Below are 16,105 nucleotides of genomic sequence, written 5' to 3'. Positions count from 1 at the left end.
GGTTTTCAACAAAAAATAATTCATAAGCTATATAAAGAGACAGCTAATTTATTACACTATCGTCAATTTTCTCACATTTAAGAATTGTGCAAAATCAAATGTGACAAAAATTACAAGACATATATAAAAAAAAAACGGAATTCAAACTAACCCATAATCCTAAAGAGTTCTGGCAATTTGTCGCTAAAAAATGTTCTGAAAGTGATATTCCTTCAAGTATGCTATCTAATGCTACTCACATTACTGGTAGTCAAGATATTGCAGATCTTTTTGCTGATCATTTTTCTTCTGAATACTCTTGTTAACAATATTTCCTATACTCCAAATAACTCTTCCCTGAATTATATAGATACTGTAGATCTTAGTAAGTGTGAAATATCTATTGGTGAAATATTTTATTGTTTAAACAAATTAAGCAGGAAAAAAATTATTGGTCTAGGGCGAATGATCAATATTTGTGTATGAAAATAAGTATATTTGCATGAACATTTAAAGTATCTTCATCGGTAACATATAATTTAACATGTTTAAAAGAAAAAAATGTTTGCATATTCTGCTTTTCATACAGAAATCTTATTTTTACTTTGTAGATAAAATTGAAGATAAATGTTAACTTTCCATTGTGATCGGGGCCCTGATGGTATTCCTGAATTGTTGTTAAGTTAATGCAAATTTATACTGTCCACATCCATTTGTATCTTGTATAATGTCTCGTTCTTGTGGCACATTTCCTGATTCTTGGAAAACTTCATAATCAGACCAATTTTTAAGTCTGGTGACAAGTTTGATGTCAACAATTATAGAACTATATCAATGTTATCTATTGTTCTGAAAATATTTGAATCTATTATAACAAAAAAAATAACACCTGTTTTCCACCAGATCTTATGCACAGTTTGGATCTTCTCAAAAAAATAGTTCTTAAGTCTTGAAATGCGTTATGGTTTTGACATATTATATTTTCCGCATCTCGTAACTTGTCGAAGTTACTCTTCAGCTGAACATTCATTCACTTTGAAAATTTATTATAAAAATACATGCATCTTAACCAAAAAAATATTTTATTGTGTTACTATTTACTATTAAAAGTAATTTATTATTGCTAAAAGCACCTACTTTACGTTTTTGGAGTAAATTGTCCATACCATATTTTTTAAGAAACCGCACCCTCTGATCTTTTATTGATAAAAAGAAAAAAAATCTTGGAAAGTGGCTACTTTTTTTTAGAACTATGCGAGTGTTATTTTTTTTTCTTCAAGTTATTGAATACAAGTATGTTAATACTTAATGTGAAGAAAAATTATTTTTTAAAATGTTAACATTTATCCCAAAAAAAAATTTCAGACTCGTGAAATCAACTAAAAAAACAATCAAAAAAATATATCTCAGAAACCGTTAACAATTCATTGAACACATTTGCTTTTTTTTTACAGCCCTTGGGGTATTCTACTCCCCACATTTTTTTTAGGTCAAGTATTTGGCCATCTGCATAATAAATAAATAAAAAATAAGACACTCATTATGCTACAACTTTTATTAGTTAATAAATATAACGGATTTTTTAAATACAAATAGCTCAATCAGTATGGCTCGACTTAATTAAAAAAAATGATGACTGCATTTTTTGTAGGGGCCACATAATTACGGTCAGGAGACCAGGGGGTCTGGAAACTCTTCAGATCTTGATCCAGTAGAAAACGTATGGAGTATGTTAAAAACTCATCTTCACATTCAAAAGACGACTGTCTTTAAAAAAAACATTAAATTTCACCGGAAAATGAAGAAATAAAAACATTTCAGAAAAGTGCGATTTAAGTATATGTATATGCCAAGGATTGAAGCCAGATGTCTGCCGAAGGTGTGTCATTTTATTTATTCAAAGTGATTTCTGAGAAATTGTAAAAAAAATCCACGTGGCCATAATTCATTAAGAAGGGACTGTACTAAGTGAGGAATTAAAGATAAATAAATAGATTAAAAAAATGACAATATTCATTGTAAACAATTGTATTTTTTAGATAGACTAGACAAGAAAAATTACATTAAAAACTGGTAATAAAATATTTTTTATGAAAAAAAGAACAATATTTTGACTTTAAAGAGAAAGAGGAATTGAACCTGAAAAAAACATTAAAACAAAATCTTTAAACAATAAAAGATGAAAATAAATGTTTGAAAAAATAACAGGTGTTAAATTAACAATAATATGCAAGTACTTAATTATAACAAAAAAAATTATATGTATGTATATGCATTTATATTTATGTAGAAATTTTTTATTATTATTTGAAGAATAATTTAAAAGACTACCATAAAGGAAACGGAACATTATACGACATATTACAATGAAACATGTTTTTTGGCACATGTATTATGATGTATGGGATGTACAGTATATCCCCTTTATCAAGAAATCTAGCCCATTTAGCCATTTAATAACATTTTCAGGCATTGCCTAGTATGTAGGTGAAATAATTCAATTAGACGAATCTCACCAGCATAAATAAAGGTTTCAGCTCTTTAACTTCACAAACATCAACAGATGAAAGAATTGAAGGAATATAGATGTTCAAATGTAGGCAGAATGGTGAATGTTACACAGTGTGTAAAGTGGCCACTTAAACCAGCCATTGACAGGTCATAAGCCCTGTAGATGCCTAGACTTCTATATTACCTTCTCTTAAATGTTCTTCATCTCTGTTGTAATATGTTAATATAAACAGCTCCCCAGGGAGTTGAATCCAGTCCTTGTCTACAGAAATTTGGACAAACTCAAAATATTGTTGAAAAATAAAGATCACCGATGAAAATGTGTATAATAACAAAAACATTTAACATTTCTCAACCACATCTCAGCAGTGGAATATTGTGTGACATTATTTATATATTTTTTGCGTAGAAAACAATATTTTTATGTTATTTATATCCCTTTTTAAAATGAATTTTCACCTACATAAAACAGCCTTCTGTTTTAGGCCTTCCTCAACAATAGATTAGGTATATATTATATAAAGTTGGTTTCATGACAAAAGGAAATGTGTACATCCTTAGTTTTTAGAACATACTTGTGCATTTTTCACATTATTTGTTATTATTAAATATGAAGAATTTGTAAGTAAACTCAACTTAAAGTTAAACCCTGGAGCCTGATCAGCTGCATTTTAGGATTTGAATATTCTTTTAACAAGTAGGGTGAGCATAAAATAAAAATTATATTATCAGAATAAAATTAACATGGTGATATATCAATTTAAATGACAACCATTTTGACAATCTATTAAAAAATAATTGCATCAGTCAACCATCGGTATGAAGAAAGCACAAAGAGAGAACTCTAATGACAGCTTTATGGTAGGTTAACCTGGTGTTAAATAAGGTCCAGCTTTATTACCTACTCATACACGCATAATCCTACAAAAATATGTTTTTCTTTTATTTATTCACTAGATGCTTGCTCATTTCGAAATTCTAACAGCGTTTTGGGGTAATCAACTATACTTATATTATCTAAAGAGCGTTGGCTACACTTTGTTATTTTACTTAAAGGCTTCAATACCTGTTCATTTGTATTGACAAGTTCGTTAGAAATGAAATCTGAGCTTTGCATTGCTCTGTTGGCAAAGTCAGCCCGGAGTTGCAAAATATTGTCTTGAGAATGACTTTTGGTAAGTTTCAGAGGTGAAATGGTCATACAATCTTGGCCGCTAGAAGAGTACAGTGTATCGAAGGAAATAGCGCTTATATTTGATGGTGATGTCAAACCGGATATTTCTTTGTTTGATATTGAAGAAAGGCATTGGAGGTTTTGGAGACTTTTTTCAGCTAAAACCAATTAAAAATAATGTTAAATTTAATGTATACTCGTGCAATATTTCCAGAACATTAAAAATTCAAAAGTAATAAACCTTTATGTGACGAAACGGACAAAGTGAGAGAAAGCCCAATATCTTGTTCATTATAACCAGTGGTTTCCAGAGAGACAGGGGGAGATGTATCTGGGATTCTGAATAATGCATTATCTATGATTTCCGGAAATCTTTCTGGAGGCAAATTAACAAATTGCTTTTTCATTTCTGTTGCCTGTAAAAAAAAATATACATTTTCATACATATTGAGTTGTCAATATTATTAATAAATTAATTTGACTATAATTGTAATTAATTTAATATTTATAATTATTATTAATACTCAAATAATAGTAATGTAAGTAATATGTGAAAATAAGTAAGGAGAAATATTTTTTTTCCAATTTACTCAGAATTCCATCGCATATTCAAAAATGTTGATAAAACTGTACATATTTTATCTAGTTCTGTGAGGTACACAGACATATTTGTACCATATAGTTCTACTGAAATAATAAATTTGGCTCAACATTATAAATAAATCGGTAAAAGTGTGCCATAACCATTTATTGACCATTGCTTTCATTCAATCTACAGTGTAGAAAACTTTTATGATTTGATGATGTAGACATACCAGAGAACTGCTCGGTAAAGATGATTCTTCACATTGCCCGAGAGTGGGGGAATCTCTTTCTATTAGTCTGGAAAAAGTCACCATATAAATATATTGCACACCCGGTAAAACACCTTTAGTCAAAAATATTTGTTCATCAGTCATCTAAACAAACTGAATAAACTTTGAAATCTTGATTTGGATATAGGAACTTAAAATGTTGATAATAATAAGAAGATTAAATTTCTCAGATGGCACAATAACTCAGAAAAAGTAAGTGTGTAATTATATTGCAAAAGTAATGAGATATATAAATAATCATCCGCCTCATAGTGCAGTGGTTGGCACGTTTGCCTACCATGCTTGAGGTCCTAGTTTTGATTCCTGGGATGGTTGACATTAATACTGAAGTATTTCATTGTCCCTGGACTGACACTTAAAACGTAAGATTGATCATGTTACCTTCCTGTAACAGATGATCATGACACGCTGCATATGACTTAACAATGCAGTGTGCGTCGAGCACCATCGAGTTTTGCCTTCCTAGTCAGCTCGCTCGCTCTGTAGTTGTATAAATTGTAACGAAGTCTGAGTAAAATACTGTAGTTTTCATTATGAATCTAAATTGTGATCACTTGCTCCTGGAGTGATTAATTAATTAATTTATAAGATAAGTATATTAAGTATAAGTAATTAAAGTATTTTCAAGTGCTTTCTAGTTGATGAAATAATTTAACGCTATTTAGTTGTTTTTTTTTGTGAGACAGTTAAAACACTGGTAATTGGACTTTGAATGCAGCAGATACCTTTGAGTTGAATGTTTCTTACGCTGCCTCGGTGGCTTCACAACTTGATTGTATTCCGGTGGGGGCTCATACAGTGGCGGTTCATCTCGGTCATCGAGCTCGGCAATGGCTGAAAATTCAACCAAATCATGGAATGGTATGAGAAGTTCCATAAATGTAGATATAAAAGTTTAAATGTAAAGATGGAGAGATATAATAGCATTATATAGACAGTTCAAATCACAGCCTAAGTACCAAAACGAATCTCCTAAAATTTCATTTCTGAAATTAAGTTTAAAGCTAATAAAACCGGTATTGTAAATTTATTTAAGTTTTACTAAACCAGCTTCATAATACTAATTGTCAATGGAATTCTTCTCGAAATTTTTTTTAATTAAAAATGATTTATTTTGATATTGATAGGATATGCGGTATATCCAGAAAATAAGTTCAGTTTTGCGCATGTGTGGTTCTTACTCTGACCTATTGAAAAAGAAGAAAAAGTCTGTAGAAAAAATGTAGATTCCTGACATAAGCATCGGCTGACGATATGCACGTACTATGATTTGTTTTTACCAAAAAAGTTTTCAATTACTACAAATAAAATAATTGTAGTATTTTTAGGAGGAGCATAAAAATTGTGAAGTGCGGAAATACTCACTGAGAAGATGGGCTATAGTTCTGGCGTGGTCTGTATGTGGTGTCGGGGGCCGGCCCCGCAGAAGGAGACGACACAGGGCGGTGCCCATCAAGAGGGCCGCTCCTACCACCGCTGCCCCCAGCGAAAGAAGGGCCCCTCCCGCCCCCCCAGCCCCGCCAGATCCCGAACCCCGCACCGGCCACCAGTACTGGACTAACAATCCATCTGTCTCATCTGAAAAATATACAAGATTCTATCCTATCTTTATAGATGAGGGTAGTGGTAAATAAGTTCCTGACATCACTGCAACTTGTGTCGATCTATTGCGACGGGTGCCGTAGATTAAGTAAGAGCCAGACTACTGAGCGGCTGAGCGGAGGGTGCGTGCCTTGATATCTATTGCTAAATCTCCTCCTCCAAGCCCAGGGCCGCAATTACAAACGCTATCTTCATCGGTTTATATCAAAACAGCATAAGTCAAATCGATATTTATGTACCAAAATGTGTATATTTCTACGAAAATTTTAAGTATCTTCATTGCTAACCAATAATTGAACATGTTTAGAAAAATTGTATACATATTCTATTTTTTATACAGAAAACTTAATTTTACTTTGTAGATAAACTTGAAGATAAATGTTAACTTCTCATTGTAATATGAGCCCAGGTCCTTAAAGAATTAGGTAGGGGGTGGGCGCTCTTACATCTTGTTTAGTATAAAATATAGAATAAGAAATTGATTCAAATCGGAAGATAGGTAAATAAAATAAATATAAAACCACTTTTTTTCTCTACCGACTGGTTTCAAAGCTTAACTAATGAATTCTATCCTATTGTATTTTTTAGAGTGATTTCTAAATATTGCAATTTAATTTTCAAATCAAGTTAAGTATTTTTCTCTTGTTATTCTTAAGATGGGAAGTGTAAAGTTGTTTTATATTTATTTTTTAATAATTAATAACCACAAAGTTAGTTAATGATTTTGATAAAATTATAAATAAAGTTATAGTTAAAACTTCTTGGTCTAGTTTTACTTTTTTATTATTTTGACCAACGAGCGCTTTCGCCAAACAATTTACCAGTCTTGAAGATGCCTACTTAGACGAAAGCGCTCGTTGGTCAAAATAATAAAAAAGTAAAACTAAACCAAGAAGTTTTAATGATAACTTTATTTAAAATTTTATTAAAATCATTAACTATGAAGTTTTATCAAGAAATATCAACAAAAAACATCAATATCAAAAGTTAGTGCTTCAGGTATAAAAATTAATATTTACCTAATTTGCAATTCCCGGCCTCATCACTGCTGTCTCCACAGTTATCTATAGAATCACACATAAGTTGTACAGAGATACATCGTTTGTTTCCACATAGTAAATCAATTCCATCCAAGCAATCTGTAAATATTCAATGATAAACGTAAATAACTGCTTATTCGTAGAAAAGACTCGTAATAAATAAATAAATAGGTTTGATTATGATGATTCATACCCATGTAAGCAAATGCAGAGTAGGCTATCGTGAGATTATCTTCTGGCATAAGAATACCCCGGAAGGAAATGTAGAACCCATCAGCAATAGGCGCAACATGTTCTATAGCATTTAGATTAGGTTCGTTGAATGATTCAATCACTCGAGATTCTGAGGTCAGGCCATGCCGCAGTGACAAGTTACCTGTGAAATTATTATTGGTATATAACATCTGGAGAGATGTGAAAATAAATATGTGACAGAAAATCTCTCGAATGAAAATACATATTCAGCGGAACCTCTGTATTCACCATTAATCTGTTCCTGGGTGTCTTTTAACGAATACAGAATTTGACAAATATAGAAACAATTTTACCACAAGAATATCAATAAATCTGTTTCAAACTCATAAAAATGGCATAAAAATGAAAAAGAAAAAAATTTAACTTTTACTTTTCTGTACTAAATAACAGCCAATAGTAATTAAAATTCTCGGGTTTGATTCCCGGCATGGTTGACATGAAATGTTTATTTAAAATGGTGTTTTTACACTATAATATTTCACAGTCCCTGGACTGGCCCCTGAAGTGTAAGACTGATCATCTTACATTTATGTAAAAAAAAAATCAAGATAAGCTCCGATTGCTGTACCAACACAGTGCCCTATGCGCCATTAGGTGCAGAAAAGGGAATGACGATGATGAGGTCCATGTAAGATATCCGCTTTCAATGAAAATTCACTGTCAAAACTTTTCATTGAATTAAAAAAAAAAAACAAAAAGATTCACAAGATGTACTTAACTATATTAGAAAAAGTAATAATGTAGGCATTTGAGGTATAAAAGTTTTTTTTAAAAAATAAATTGTTATTGTTGATTTATATTAAGGTAATAAAAATTAACTTTGAATGCCTTGATAGTAAAAACGAGCTCTTGTAATTGGTGAATGTCTCCATGCGGGCGATATCACTAACGTTAGTAAAATATTATTAATTACTCATAAATACCTTTTGGGTAGTCCATAACCTTGAGATATATGTGAGTTTTAAAGTGAGATATGATTGCAGCGGGTTGTATTATCCACACACAGTCGTAGAACCCCCTTACTCCTGTCATATATATTGTCCCTCCCAAAGTGTCCACCTCTCCTCCACAATCTGAGACAACAACCATATAGATACTCAAAACTGAAGTTTGAATGCAATATACTTAAAGAAAATAATTTTGGTATAAAACATCCGTAAATTATATTCAATACAGGGAAAATTTTATTTACCAGATATTGTTTGAATAACCATATGTTATGTTTGCGCTTGATAGTCAAAATAAAGAGGTGAAGAAGGAAATGTGATGAATATATAAAATATAATCCTTACATTTATATTTATTTATTTTTAAAAAATGTTATAAACAAAACAATCAACATTATTCTGTAAAATGCCTGTTCAGGCGAAAGCGCTTGATGATCAATAAAGAAAACTAAAATGAAAAAAAGAAGTTTAATTGATGAAGTTTTATCAGGGTATTATGTATCTATACAAAAATATCAATAATACGATAAGCAATTTACCAACAAACCTGTATTGACAATATCAAAATCTGCGGAGTTCTGAATAAATACATAAGTAGCTTTATATCCAAGAGAAGTTCCACCATTTCCGAAAAACCTTATTGTAACAGAAGGACCGGATGACACAAATGATTTAGGTCTTGCAGTCATTCCTGAAACCAGTTGTACGGGCTTGCCATCTGAATTGTAAATCTGAAATAAAGTGTTATCAATAAATATATTTTGAATGTATACTGGAAATATCTCTAAAAATATGAAAAATATTTTTAAATCAATAGAAAATATTCAACATTATTTGTAAATTACACATTCCAGTGCATAAAATAGTTAGTTGAAAATGTTATACTATGGTAAATGTGGCAATTACTTCAGTTTTAGCAGACATAGCGACTAAATATGGGTATGTACATAAATGTATTCACTCACATATACTTCAAATGTATAAAAAAATATTACCTCCATTAATGACGTTGGTGAAATAAGAAAATCTGTGAAGAGGAGAGATATTTGACAATCTTTACTGGTGCACAATAAAGCATGTTCAACTCCGTAATCTCTAGGGTACAGGGATGGAAAATCCGGAGAAGTTAGAAATCCATGCTGTCCAACAGAACCTTGAATAAACTGTTGATTTCCTGAAAGAAAATGCCTCGATAAGAATTTGAATTTTGCCAAAGTTAATTTTTTTACTTAAAGATATTTTTGTTTCCCCAAAACGGAGATACAGAATGAGGGTCGTAATTTGAGAGAGAGATATAATTTTTTTTAAATACAAAAAAAAGAGTTTATTGGAATAGACGGAGTCATGCTCTTACATCTGAAATTAAATCAGAATATTTTGAAAAAAAAGGAACAATGTGATAAATCTAAGATATGATATCATAAGAAATGCAGATACATACTATTTTTATTGATAACATATCCGAAAGATGACAAAAATCACAAAAAAATCTTGATGACATTGCAACAACTAAGAGTTATCTACCAATATAAATAAATATATAAAATAACAAATAAATCATTTTGAGGTCATAGAATAAATGCATATTTTATAAATTGATTACTTTTTTAATGATAACTTGATGTAATTCACAATTCATTTGCTTTATATAATTACTATCGAGTAATACATTTATTTGCCACGTTAAAGTAAATACATACTTTTAAAATATGTTTTCATACCGCTCCTATACAATTTTTATTAAATTCATTAAATTTACTCTTCAAGTTTGTTAGTGAAAATTCTTGGAAGTTATTACATAAAGAAATATATTATAATCTTCTTTTATTTCTAAAGTTATAAACTCTTATTTTAGAGCCATGTGTTATCCCAGCTAGTTAGGTAAAAATAACTGTATTATTGACATCTAATAATACATACAGTGTGTAAAGTGGCCACTTAAACCCGCCAATGATAGGTCATAAGCCCTGTGGATGCCTAGACCTCTATATTTCTTCTCTAAAATGTTCTTCATCGCTGTTGTATTGTTAATATAATACGAAGTAATGAAGAGGCTTGTCAATATAATAAACTGTTTTTTTACCCTAAAGAGCCAAATTGATTTGTAAAACCTTCAATGATTAAATCTAATTTAAAGTATACTTACGTTGCGACATAAAAATCATGTAGAATGATCCGGACCAGTTTTGTGGAACAAGGTCAAGTGATATTCCGACTGAGCGAGTCGAGCTGGTGAAGGAGCTCGTACCCGCCAAGCTGCAGCGCTGAGATGGAGGGCTGTGCCCTGAGGGCTCCCACACAGTTAAGGCACTGCACGGGCATTGCTCAGATGTTGCGTTTACTAGAATCAGATGGAATTTTCTGACTATCTAAACACTAACTGTTTCATGATAGTTTATGGTGAAGTATAAAAATTGTTATCTACGTACATACAAAAAACATAGATTATTCCTCTTCATTTACCCTGATAGGGCACTGCATCGGTTCACCAATTTCAGCTTATTTTGTTAAATAAAAGCAAGTCTATCAGCGGGTGCTAGACCAGGGACTATGAAATAGACAATGTAGTGTAAAAACACATTAAAGTCAATATTTCATGAATCCATTCTGAGACCTCATGTACAACAGCTGAACGCCTAACTACCAAAACACGAGGTGAATGAAAAGAAAGAGGAGTCATAAAAATATATTTTGTTTACAGTATTACTTTGTGTTAATTATAATGTTATAAAGTGAATTTCAAATTAATTGAAATGCAATGAGATTTTTGCATTTTAATAAACTGAAAAAAACCTTCATTATAAACCTTTGGGGTTAGAACTGTCAGTAGGGTCGCAGTGAGTCACATCTTGCTGGAGGATGCGATTCTATAAAATACAGCAAACGCCCAGTTGCATTCCATCGGCAGCGCTACTGACTAGTCCGACTCATTAGTGTCCACGTCGCGAACCCTGGGCAATGGGATCACATTCATAGCGGTGTGATCACAGCAGATAACGAAAGGATGAAAAGCGAGTTTTTGGCGCCCCAAAACCAAAACCATCCAGCTAAGAGAAGGTAACCCCGACAGAAAAATCCACCAGAGAAGGCAACGAGAAACCACTCTGGTCATCTTTTCCCAGGGATTACTACGGCGAGTACATCAATAAGCAGGCGTCCTGGCTGAGAAATATAAAAGTAGCGTAGGACAGATACATATGCTTTCGCTGTAGTGATCGCCAACGTCGGGGGGACCAGACAAGGCACCAGAAGATAGAACCTTTTGACTTATCTGCCTTTTCCATTTGAACATAGTTTATCCACCACTTTCTGGTCAATCCTCCCCTTAAAATTCAAGAGTCAACGAATATTGCCTCCAAAAATAAATATAATATCTACATATTATATCACTTATTTCTAACAGTACATTATTACTACCAAATTATTGAAAAACAATTAGTAAACTTACACAGAGAAGAATTACACGTCTGTGGTAAATCCAATTGAATTAGAGAAATCTGGATGCGGCACGAAGGACATGTCACTAACTCCATACTGCAGTGCACGATATTCTCACCAAACCATGTCTAAAAAGTTGCACTTTATTAATATTATTCATACGAGTAGTTACAGTGGGTTGCCGAATCAGTAGGGACACCTATGAAAAATGCGTTTTTGTCACTTTGGTATTCATAAAACAAAGATGTTAATGATTTTAGGTAGAGTAATTAATTTTTATTAACATGAAAATTTATAGGGAAAATTTAAAGATCATTTTTTGTTCTTGATTCGAGTTTATTTTTTTAGTTTAATTATAATTAAACATTATCGTATTTTGTGGTATCACCTTTAGCCACAATTACAGATTGTACAAGTCGTGAGATACTCTTATTGCGCAGTTTTGCATTAAGTTTCAACTCAGGATAGTAAGGCCACACTCGGGTGAGGATTTTGATGAACCGGTGATTGGTTAAGATCACCGCCTTGGCAATCTCCCTCTTCTTGAGCTCCCACAGGTTTTCAATGGGATTCATGTCGGGAGAATTCCCCGGCCAAGATAAAACCTTCTCATTATTTCCAGACAGGAATGCAGTGACAGTTCTGGCTTTATAACAGGGTGCGGAGACGTGCATAAATATGTACTCTTGACCACCAGGAAATCATTCTTCGACTTGAGGGAGTAAGAGATTTTCCAGTACTTGTCTGTACTGATCCTGCCTTATAGTCCCTTGTATGAAATGGAGGCGCCCTATCCCCCTGGAAGAGATGACTGACCACACAATAATGCTGGTGGGATGTTTGATCATCTCCACAAGACAGTCCGGATGGAATCTCTCTCCTGGGTGTCGTCGAATGAGCGATGGTTTGTTCACAAAAAATTGCAATATGGACTCCTCAGAGAAGCACAATTAAAAAAAAGTAATTATTTATTTATTGACGAACTTATGCAGTCTATTCTTAATGGTAAATACACTTTCTTATAATAAATGTTTTAAAAGCATAAAAACCACAAAAATGATAAATACTCAATTTCAGTCCACAAAAGTCATGTATTGGTGCACTTTGCTCCATTACAGCCATTTTTTACTTGTAGCTACCGTGAGACGAGGTTTTTTAACTGGCCGATGACCAATGTGATTCTCCTCAGCTGATTTCCTCTGGATTTTCCTTTGGGAGACCTCGTTACCTTCTTCATTGATCATCAAGGTTAGACGAGCCACACCTTTTTAACGGATTCGGAGACATAAGTCTCTGATTTTTCAGTCAGTATGAGGTGTGGTGGTTCATTTTCTGCTACATTTCCCAGCACGATCCACTTCAAAGGACAGGTTTTGATAGATTTTTTCCCCAGGGTAATCGCTGCTTTTTCCCTTTGGGAATGTTTAGTGATTAATAATATTGTTTTCATTTCCAAAAAATTACTTGGGGAAGTGTCTAAAGATCTGACCACACTGAAAAAACACACTACTGGAGTCAATACGGCAAAACCACGAATAAAAATAAGATATGAACATAAAACAACATTGGTAGATAATGAATAATTACTTACGTTTTGATATAGCTGAACTGTTAAAACCCGTTAAAATAATTTATACATATTTTTTTTTACAAGACCCTCGACTGCTCGTTTTCATAAAAATGATGTTCACGTGGAAATAACCTCAACATTTTAACGACGCTTTGCTGGTATTGCCACTTCTTAAAAGTGTCGGTGATGATAGCAGCAGCAAAAATAACAAAGGAATTCTCATCAAATCAAAGTTATTTAGAAGTAGAGACAGTATAAACATTAAAATCACAAAATATTGGTACTGTCCCCATTAATTTGGAAACCTACTGTAGTTTATAACACAAATAAACTTCGATTATATACAACGGTACCTAAATTCAATGCTAAATAAAGCATTTAAGGGTCACCTATAACAATACATATTGTTTGGATTGCTTACATATCGGGGTGCCTCTGAAATGATCGCAGTTGGACGGGTGAATGTCTTAGCTGCCCTACTTTAGCAAAGAGCCTATGTTGAGTAAAATTGGCGTGTTTTTCCAAGTCAATGCAGGGTAGATCTACTTCCTCTTATTCAGGCATTGACTACAAATATTGAGACTGCCATAAGGACATTATTGTTCTATAGTAGTGTCTTATTATTGATTTTATTTTTTCTGTAAAAACTGTTTTTTTTTCTTTCCCATTTGGTTTTTTGCTACACCGTTAATTTTATTCTAATTTTGTTTCAATTTTTTTTCTCATTTTGTGAGAATTTTTTAACTTTATTTTTTATGAAATTGGCTCTGCACTATTCAGCTTTGTTACCAGAATAAACTTATTTTCATTATTATAAGTTGTAAAAACCCTTTTTACATTGTAAGCTGGTGAGTTCCATAAAAAACACGCACATAACTTTAGCCAAAGTGATCAGACTCATATATTCAAATCGGGACCTATTTTTGCACTAGTAGATACATAAATTATTGCTTTTTTTTTCAGCTAGGCCCAAATTGACAACCGACATGTTATATTTTGTTCTAGTATTCATTATTTAGTATTAAAATTAAATAACATTAAAACCCAGTTAAAATTTAACTGTGTAGGTTCATAAAGTAGTAACTGTTAACACTTCCGGTTTTTAGTTGTCATATTTACGAGTTGAAAAAGTCACATTTAAATATGGATGCCATGAGCTCTATAAATGCCTAGACATTGAAAACCACTTTTCAAAAAAATTGCCCCATCTCAGATATTATAATAATATCTATTGAGGGTAAATTCCATATTTGTCTACCAAGATTTGGGCACAAAAAAATATTGTTCAACATTATTAGAGTTTGAGATTAAATATATTTGATATAAGTCATAGTTTTAACAACTTTTATGTCACTTATTGTTTCAGTAGGCATGAGGGACATTTAAGAACAAAGGTTACATTTTTCATATTCATTATTTACTTTTATCATATTTACATTAAAAATTTATTTTCTAGTCCCAACTACCTAGGAATCATAGGCGCAGCCACAGTGGGGCACGGCGGGGAGCCCCCTTCTGGCTCATCGAGTCAAATGAAAAATTATAGAGAATATATTATAAAAAAAAAACACAATTTTTATATTCTGGTTAAATAACATAATGGTGAATGTTACACAATGTGTGAAGTGGCCACCTAAACCAGCCAATGACAGGTCAAAACTCCTGTAAATGCCTAGACTTCTATATTTCCTTTTCAAAAATGTTTTCTTTCTCTGTTGCACAACCTAAAGATCGTTTAGAATCTTACGGAGGGTAAAAACTTGGTTACAGTCAACAATGACAAAAAACCGGCTTGTCGGTCTTTATGACGAATGTGCATAGAAAAGGGGTTCCGGAAACTAAAAATAAATTTGAGAAAGAAATTTTGCAAGATTTAGCCAGAACTCTCATACGCTAGTGCTGGAATAAGATAGGTTCGAAGAGCATTGCAACTAATTACTTTTGAGTGTTTTCAATGGTTCAAACAAACCCATTTTTTAAAACAGAACACGTTATCTTATTTGGGCTTCCCGTGGCGATAATCCTGGCTACGCCTTTGCTAGGAATTATTCGTGATAAGTCAGTACCTATTGATATACATAGGTAGAAGCATCGACCAAAATGTAAAGCATCAATACCTATGATATAATATTTTGTAGTATGCTATGGTGTTACAGTTTGTTTTAAAAATTGCAAGAAATTAAATCAATTTCATCATAAATTATTATGAAAATAAAACTTTGTTATCAGTGTTACACAATTTTATTCTTTTACAAGAACACAACTATAGTTTCGGGAGAGCACTCCTCCCATCGACGGGTGATATAAAACTAATATAATAAACACAGAATATTGTTCACAATGTCATCGAATCTAAACAAAAAATAAACGGATTAATCAGTGAAACTTAGAGCAGGGGGTTTTTTTTCCTTATCTAAGGTGTTGGCATATGAATGGATGGTTATCTTAAGTACAGATATGAAAACATGGACAGAACATTAAGTCGAATTTATTTCTTAAAATTTAGCACATAAGTGGAAGTTGCAATAAGTAAGTCTAAGATTTAATGTGTGGGAAGACATTGCTCGGCTAAGAGAGTGTTAACAGACGCGGGTCTAAGAGGGTGAGTGCGGTGAGGGTGGTCGCAAAGGGAACATAGTCAATATAGTAGTTATAGTACATAGTCAGTGATTATTAATTAGGTTGTTTTCAGAATTTAAATTTTTGTGAATTTC

The 16,105-nt window shown here is 32.3% G+C and overlaps 1 protein-coding gene across 1 annotated transcript; it reads right to left on the bottom strand.

Annotated features, from left to right (window-relative positions):
• Positions 1 to 1,636: 1,636 nt before the first annotated feature.
• Culd (CUB and LDLa domain) lies at positions 1,637 to 12,219 on the bottom strand. Its single transcript, XM_088231453.1, has 12 exons — positions 11,832 to 12,219; positions 10,530 to 10,724; positions 9,379 to 9,557; positions 8,931 to 9,114; positions 8,360 to 8,509; positions 7,375 to 7,557; positions 7,161 to 7,280; positions 5,905 to 6,117; positions 5,265 to 5,373; positions 4,480 to 4,546; positions 3,906 to 4,080; positions 1,637 to 3,822 (listed from the first exon to the last, which is right to left on the bottom strand). Exons 2-12 carry the CDS (start codon positions 10,537 to 10,539, stop codon positions 3,437 to 3,439), a joined length of 1,776 nt encoding a protein of 591 aa, XP_088087579.1. The 5' UTR covers positions 10,540 to 10,724; positions 11,832 to 12,219; the 3' UTR covers positions 1,637 to 3,436.
• Positions 12,220 to 16,105: the final 3,886 nt, after the last annotated feature.

Source organism: Micrasema longulum, unplaced genomic scaffold (assembly GCF_059751315.1).
Source record: "Micrasema longulum isolate JH-2025_06_02 unplaced genomic scaffold, ASM5975131v1 h1tg000887l, whole genome shotgun sequence".
NCBI classification, from domain to species: Eukaryota; Metazoa; Arthropoda; class Insecta; order Trichoptera; family Brachycentridae; genus Micrasema; species Micrasema longulum.
This window is presented reverse-complemented; position numbering and strand designations above follow the sequence as displayed.

Coding starts and splice junctions, on each gene's coding strand:
- Culd (XM_088231453.1), bottom strand. Junction 9,115..9,378: donor CACCAACGTCATTAATGGAG/GTAATATTTTTT, acceptor ACTTTATTTCAG/ATTTACAATTCAGATGGCAA. Junction 4,081..4,479: donor CTTTACCGAGCAGTTCTCTG/GTATGTCTACAT, acceptor TTTTTTTTACAG/GCAACAGAAATGAAAAAGCA.